The sequence below is a fragment of the Helianthus annuus genome, chromosome 13, assembly GCF_002127325.2.
Source record: "Helianthus annuus cultivar XRQ/B chromosome 13, HanXRQr2.0-SUNRISE, whole genome shotgun sequence".
NCBI classification, from domain to species: Eukaryota; Viridiplantae; Streptophyta; class Magnoliopsida; order Asterales; family Asteraceae; genus Helianthus; species Helianthus annuus.
The window spans coordinates 99,210,308-99,218,756 of NC_035445.2; the positions used below are offsets into that span (position 1 = coordinate 99,210,308).

The window sequence follows — 8,449 nt, forward strand, 5'->3', positions numbered from 1 at the left end:
ATTGTCTTCAAATGAGAATGAAAATGAAGTGGAAGATGATACTACTCGCAACGCTGCACAATCCGTAAACCAAACAAAATCTGAAAATCCAACAAGCGAAAAACGAGTTGAAACATGTATTCAAATTACTGGAATAGAAACAATGTTAGATAGAATTGATGAAAATGATACTGAAAAAGAAATCAATGATCTGATTCAAAACACATCATTCCTCAACCCACAAGAAGATCCGTATAAAACACCTGCAAAAATCTGTTTTGGAAGAACAACCAACAAGTGATATCAACAAAACAGAAGAAATAATTACAAAGATTATACGACCAGATCGACAGAAAAATGCAGGAGAAGCATTATGTTTACCATACTATCAAAGACAAATAGCAATGAACGAAGTTAGAACGGCGAAGGAAAACAACATTTCGGGATATGCTTTCCATGGAGAAGGAGACATAATGTACAAAAGCATTTATATACACTAACACACAAAAAACACATGCAAAAATCATGTATTATAATTTAATTATTTTTTTTGTAGGGACACTTTCTTTTTAATTAGTGATCATGTTTTTTGGCAAGTATGTTGTAGAAACAATGAGGCCAGGATTGTACATAACAGGAGAAGTAGTCAATTGTTGGGCACATATATTGAACGAATAAGAAAAAAGAAGATCAGAAGACAATAAAACTCCAAGATTTTTCTGTACAATTCAAATGTTGGTAAGATCTATAAAACGCAATTTGTCTGTTTTATACAAATAATATATGTTTAATGAAGTTATTTGAAGTTTGTTTGAATGAAGTTATATAAAACGCAATTGTATGCTTTATTACCTTCATAAAACGCAATGAATAGTTTGTTTGAATGAAGTTATATAAAACGCAATTGTATGTTTTATTACCTTCATAAAACGCAATGAATATTTTAGTTTGTTTATTGCTATGCAGGCTTTCACATTGGAAGACAAGGAAGAAAAAATGATAGAAGAGTTCACACGGAACATAGAAAAAATTCTTCGAGGTGCAAAGTTAAAAAGCATAAATGATTTTAAAATTATCCTTATCCCTATTCTCCATGTAGAGCATTTCTATGTGATCTCATTCAATCTTGAAGAGCAACAAATCATTTATAAGAGTGCCAAAGATGTTACAAATAAAGAGAAATATGGTGATGTGCCTGAAAAAACAGTAAGTTATGCCGACTTATGCTTTTAAAACACAATATAAACCACCTAATCTTTTTGTTTTATTTATGTAGAGGAATGCTTTGGCAGGTTACCTTAAATCTGTTGATCATCCAAATAGCTCTCTTCATTGCAGCATCTTGATTAGTAACAACAACTTTAGGCTCATTTCCAAAAGCATTAACAAAAGACCTTAAAATCCATCGATAAGAATCTGCAGCCTCAGAACCAAGTAATGCAACACCAAATGTGACATTCCTAAAATGATTATCAATCCCAGTAAATGGTACAAAAACCAAATCATATCTGCATAAAACAAACGGATAATGCATTAGAAAAAAAAGAACACAGGAATATATAACGCAATAAAAGTAAAAAACTTACTTGTTTGATTTGTAGGTAGCATCAAAACCTACTATATCACCAAATACTGTATAATTTGTTTTTGATTGGTCATCACCCCAAAAAAGTCCTTTCAATCTTCTATCTTCACCAACAACATAATCACGTGTAAAACTAGGAGAACATTCTTTCTTCCTAATAAGACGCCTAACTACCATTTCTGCACCATACTCACCTATGTAAAGATTCAAATCTCTTTTATAGTTCTTACAATCAACTTTACTAGCACCAACTTCACCAAAACCACCATACACTATTTTCATAATATTGAATGCTTTAACAGGTCCAACATTGATTGCAGACAATCTAGATATAAAACTTTCTTTAACATAATCAATACTTCTGGCAGCAGGCAAGAAATGAATATCTTCATCTTCAACAAATATATGATAATGTTCTTCTTCAAAATAGTAGATTTTAAACATATTATTGTTCTCTAATATTAATTTCACATGAGCATTGCATCCAACTCTTTTTGAACCTCTATTACGTTTAACAATCTTTTTACTAATTTCATCAATTGAACCAGAGTCTATTGCTTTGCTAACATGAAATCCTTCTTTTGAACAAACAATATATCTTATTTTCACTAAACCACCATTTTTCCAACAGATATTTTTTCTTGCAGAAAAACCTGCAGCAAGTGTATATCTCTGATAAAACGCAAAAGCCTTATCAAATGATTTTAAAAAAAATTCCAACAGAAGGTCTAATGGAATTACTGACTTTAGGTTTGTAAAACTTTCTTCCACTATTTCAGCGTACACGTTCCTTCCATTTGGAATTGAGATCTGAAACATTTAACAAATAATTATAAAATGCAATACTTCTTATATAATCATGTTTAGAGTGTTAAATATAAAATTATGTGCTTCATAATTGAAAAATTACGATTTAAAGTTTGTATATCATATAATATGGTTAAAAGCATAAAACGCAATAAGTTCACTAAAACGCAATGACTGATAAACAAATAAAACAATGAATAAACGATCAAACTACTGTTAAATTATACAACAATGACAGTTATGTGCTTTATATTAGAACAATAATGTGACTAAAAGCATAGAACACAATAAGTTCACTAAAACGCAATAACTGATGAACAAACAAAACAATTAATAAAACGATCAAATTATGTTAAATTATACAACAATGACAGTTAAAGTTATCAAAAATCAATTAATAATAACAGAAAGAGAATTTATAAAACGTAAAAAAATTGAATTTCGGCAAAATAACAAAAAAATACTCAAAATTGAAGCTAAAGTTACCAACCTGCAGAAGACATTGAAGTTATCGAATTGACGAACGAAACAAGGTTATTGATTGAAGAAAAAGGTGAATTTGTGATCGATTGCGATTTAGGTTTATACAATCTCAATTTTGTTTTGCAATTGATGAACTGGGTGTAGAGGTAACAAAATCTGATATAATATTAGAACGAGTATATGATAATGTAAAATAAAAATAAAAAAACCCCGCCTCCTAATTTTAAAAATTAGAGATGTACGGCTAAGATGACTTCATATACTTCCTAGCGAAAATACACTTTTTATTTGATTCTCACCCATTAATTTGACTAGAAAGGATTTTAAAAATTAGTTTTAAAGCTGTTTTGCTTATTGTTACTAGTAATTCGATTAGAAAGAATTTTAAAATTTAGTTTTCTGTCGATTAGAAAGAATTTTAAAAATTAGTTTTAAAGCTGTTCTGCTTATTAAAGTTAGTATATTATTTTTATCTAAAAAATATAAATAAATACTAATGTTGTGAATAACTAGTTGGCCGACAGTTATGATGATAAATATTAATCAAATAAAGTGTTTTTTATATATAATTTATTTTATAATTTATAAATTATAAAAGTTGATTCGGTTTTTGAATTTGTGTGGAGGGGTGGGTATAAATGATTGATTAGAGCATCTTGTTTACCGTGTATAGGCGGTTCCCTTTGAAGTAGATTGCAATACGATTATGAAAATGTTCATCTTATTTGAAGGGTGTTTCTTTTTTTCCGAATAGAAAACTAAATTCCATTCGGGTTTCAGTTGGAACTAGTAATAAGACCCGTGCGCGTTGCGACGCGGATACATCACAAACGTCAAACGGATTAGTTCAAGCGTTATGTGATGTGTTAATCATATAATAATGTGCGTTTCGACGTATCCGACTGAACTCAATGTAACCTATAAATATGTTGCAATTGGATTAAAATGTAAAGCAAATCGAGTTTATACTGTACAATCATAACGTATTATATGCGACTCGAGTAACTCGAATTTATACCATCAAGTCAAAACATATTATATGTGACCCGATTCATATGTAGGAAACATACAAAATAAAGGCCGAAAGCGTATACCAAATTTACCTCAAAATGTAAAAAAGCAAAGTTTAAAAGTTGAGGGGTCGATATAAAGCATATGTACCAAAAACGTAAATTACCAAAGTATAGGTAAAAAATGCAAGTTACAAAAGTAGAGAGTAAAAAAAAAGGAAAATTCTATATGAAAAAAAATATGAATTACAAAACTATAAGCTAAAAGTGGAAATTTTGAAAGTCAAAGAGTGGTGGTTTTACCGACTTTGCACTTTAAGTATTATATAGAAATTAGTAAAAAGCTAGGGGCTAAAAATGCCAATTGTTAAAGTAGAAGAATAGTAAATTTAGATAAGGAACTAAAATTGATTACTCCAAAAGTGGAGGGCTCGTAACAAAGCTGAGGGGCTTCAAATGAAATATTGTAAAAGTTTAGAGGGTAGCAAAGCTGATGGGCTTGAAATGCAAAATTGTAAAAGTATGGGGGGGGGGGGTAAGGCAAAGCCCGTGGGAGACTAAAATTGATTACTCCAAAAGTGAAGGAGCCGTAGCAAAGCTGATGGGCTTGAAATGAAGTATTATAAAAGTTTAGGGGGTAGCAAAGCTAAAGGGCTTGAAACGCAAAATTGTAAAAGTTTAGGGGGTTTAAGGCAAAGCTGGTGGGTCAACCCACCGACTTTGTCTTTTAAGAGATAGTAGAATAGAATAACCATTATTTGTTATATATATACACACACAATATAACTAGGTTATAACATGTGAACATTGCAAGCTGGAAAATTTAATTTATATTAGAGTAAATTATATTTTTGGTCCCTATGGTTATATCACTTTTACTATATTAGCCTAAAATAATAATTTTTAACATATCTGCCCCCATGGTTTCTATAACTAACCATTTTGGCCCCTAAGTCTATAGATCATGGGGGCTAAAATAGTTAGTTATAGAGACCATGGGGCTAAAATGGTTAGACTTAGAGGCCAAACTGGTTAGTTATAGAAATCATGGGGGCAGATATGTTAAAAATTCTTATTTTAAACTAATATAGTAAAAGTGATATAACTATAGAGACCAAAAACGTAATTTACTTTTTATATTAATAAAACATGAGAGCATATGCACATACTTTCATAATTTGTGAATCGTTTATGTTGGCTTTTGCATAACCGATCTTTGCTACAAAAGCCAAAAGAGCACTATAACTGAAAATACTAAATTTATTACCCCGAAGTTATATAAGTATGAAAGAAAAAATAATAATCAGACAACGCATGTGATGCACTTAAAATTATCTAGAATAATAGATTTTAATAATATCAACTATTGTCTTTTGAGTTGCAACGGTTTAAACTTCAAAAATCCCCACTAATAATCCAATTTATTAATATATTGGCTTCCAATAGACCCTGACTAACAGATCCTTAACGCCATTAATTTCCGTCGCCGGAAAGAAAACATTTTTGGCCGGAAAACTCAATCTTTCGTCTCAAACCACTTTGTAACCTTATTACAGACTTTTAGGAACCTTTTTCTAGTAAAAAGCCCCAATTATTGAGGTCGATGGAAAAACTGTTTTTTCACCAGAAAACTCCTTTTTGGCAGGAAATCTCAACTTTTTGGCTGGAAAACTCAAAGTTTTCGTCCCAAACCTGTTTGTAACCATAGATCGGACCTTTAGGAACTTTTCCGACCAAAAACGTTTTTTTCCGGCGACCGGAGACTAACAACGTTAGGGTTCTGTTAGTCAGGGTCCATTGAAGGCCAATATGTAAAAAGATGGGACTGCCAGTGAGAATTTTTGAATTTGAGACCGTTACCGACAATAATTGAGATTATTAATCTAAAATCTATTATTCCAAATTAACTTGACAAACAACATACTAGTGGGGATTTAAACAAATATGATACTGAAGTATATGTTTTGTGTAAATATTTTTTTATATTTATTTAATTATTTTATACCTAGGTTAATGAATTTCATTTTTATTTATTATTTTTTTACTTTACCTGTTAATAAATTTTTGCCAAGTTAATTTCATTTTAATTGTTTTTCAAGTTTTTTTTAATTTTTATTTTCATATTTATTTAATTATTTTAGTAAATTAGTGTATATAAAAAATAAATAAATGTGATGATTAAAAAAAAATGATTGGGTTGGAGTGATATGGAGTGAAAGGGGTTGAAACCTGAGTACATGTAAGTAAAAGAAAGTAAAAGAAGATAGGGTGGTGATATTTCTATCACACGTAGAGTGGAATTCTTAGAAGATAAAAGAAGAGTTAAACATACAGCCAATTTTTAAAAAGAGAACCATTAAAATTAAAATAATATTGGCATTGAGAGCCGATATAATGGAAGACAAAAAGAGTCTTAATTATGCGATTGTTCATTTATTTAAAATTAATTTTATATTAAACCAGCTTGTAGAAGATGATGTATAATATATGTTCACAAAATATATATGCAAACAATTCATAATTTTGATTGGTTTTCAATAATCACGATTTGTTCTTGTGCTACATTAGAAAATCATTTAGACCCAACATACATATTTCTTAAACATATTTAAAAGGTATGCATTTCATAGCATATCTATAAAAACATGCCCCTCTTTTTTTATACTTGTTTTTTGGGGATACAAATGCACTCTCCTGTCCAACAAACCAAGTGACATTCCTCCGGATGGACTGAAACATCAGTTATACTTGTTTGTTCATTAGTAATATCTGAGTCATAACTTGTGTCGTGAACATCGGTTACGGTAGTTACAGCCACATTTTGAGGCCTTGATGCAACAAGAAGCATAAAACTACTATAGGTAAGCACGAGTGTGAGGAAGAAGGAAATTTTAACCAAAGCATTTGCCATAGCTGATATTGAGATGTGTTTTTGTGGTGAACATACATCAGACTTTCTATGCTATTTATATTGCTCAATTGAGATTTGAAAAATAAATTATGATATTTATAACTGTTATAAAATTATGGGGTGTAATTATTACAAAACTAATTCCAAAAATGTGTTCTAATATTATGAGGGTTTTATCACAATTATTATTATTATTATTATTATTATTATTATTATTATTATTATTATTATTATTATTATTATTATTATTATTATTATTATTATTATTATTAAAGAATACGATACAATTTGATACAATACGATATAACACGATAAAATAAGATATAACATGATACAGTACTAATATATTGAAATGCAATGTAAGATATGATATTGTTTGAAGAATATGATATTAAATGTAATATGGATTAATGTATGATAATAACTAGATGGTCATTCCAGCTTTGTATGGGTGGTGGAGACTCTTATCTCTTCGATAAAAGACTAGGGTTCAAATCCTGACATGGATATTGTGACACCCACCCCGTAACCCGGGTGATTGTGCACAATTGATACACTTACAACGGAAACATACTAAACTTTTATTAAAACTTATAATAGTCTGAGTACAACACTTTATTTATTTACAAACTTTTGGCAACTAAGAACTCCTTGATCTTCTAAAACTCTACAACTGTCAAGTAGTTCCTATAGCTTTCCTCATGACTCACCTGAGATAAGTATACTCAAAACGACGTCAGATATATACTGGTGAGCTCATACTATACAATTTTTATAAAGACAGACCACAATTTACATTACATGCATACACAATATGGGCATGTGACCATCTTATAGTCAGGTTGGGCCTCATTGAACCTTATAGGTCACATTTGACTTGTCACAAACCACCGTACAAGAGACATACTGGTCCTCCAGTTGTGTCCCCCTACGGCCGTCACATAGGTATGAGTGTGTGTCGCTGGACCTTATAAGCACGAAGTGCCTGTGGGTACAACACCTTATTACCCTTCCCAGAGTGACACACCTCATTAAGCATAATAGGATCCCATATACCCCTACTGACACATGCATACTGCAGCATTCTTATTATTACCAGTTATGGACGAGTATACTATCACAGTTTAAAAGACAAGTATGATGACTCACCTGATTAGCAATTGCTTAACTGCCGCTAGTACGACTGGGTTATGTCTCAAGGTCCTGACACAATTACATAATCCTAGGTTAGGTAATGGTACACCTAACTAGTCATTATCATGGTTGGATATTGGTTAACCCTACCTTGTTTAAGCATGGGTGATCAGTCCATGCCTAACTAAGGCTAGGCTACCCAATACCCGCCCCTGACAATAACCCTAGTACCTAAAAATAATACTAACACTACTACTACTAATATATTATTACTAATAATAAAACTAATATTAACTACTAAAAATAAATAATAAATAACTAAACATAAACTTAAACGAGAGTATACCTCAAGACTATCTACGGTACGTTGATGTAGAGTTTCCCTACTCCTGCTCCTACTCGTGTTCCAAAAACGACTACTAACAACACCCAACGGGGTATCGTATACTCGGGATTCTCAATACTGGAGCATTCCCGTTAAAATTTTGGTGTATCTAAAATCCTACAATTTAACTCCTATATATATGTGAAGCAAGCAAG

At 30.9% G+C, this 8,449-nt stretch overlaps 1 protein-coding gene across 1 annotated transcript; it reads right to left on the minus strand.

Annotated features, from left to right (window-relative positions):
- Positions 1–1,243: 1,243 nt before the first annotated feature.
- Positions 1,244–6,775, minus strand: LOC110901389 (protein FAR1-RELATED SEQUENCE 5-like). Its single transcript, XM_022148220.1, has 4 exons — positions 6,572–6,775; positions 2,306–2,374; positions 1,566–2,236; positions 1,244–1,487 (listed from the first exon to the last, which is right to left on the minus strand). Exons 1-4 carry the CDS (start codon positions 6,773–6,775, stop codon positions 1,244–1,246), a joined length of 1,188 nt encoding a protein of 395 aa, XP_022003912.1.
- Positions 6,776–8,449: the final 1,674 nt, after the last annotated feature.

Excerpts from the sequence above, each read along its gene's own strand:
- LOC110901389 (XM_022148220.1), bottom strand. The coding sequence starts at position 6,775 with ATGGCAAATGCTTTGGTTAAAATTTCCTTCTTCCTCACACTCGTGCTT. Across the intron at positions 2,375-6,571 it reads ATCCGGAGGAATGTCACTTG|ATCTCAATTCCAAATGGAAG; the intron begins GTTTGTTGGACA and ends TAAATGTTTCAG. Across the intron at positions 2,237-2,305 it reads GTTTTACAAACCTAAAGTCA|AGATATACACTTGCTGCAGG; the intron begins GTAATTCCATTA and ends GCGTTTTATCAG.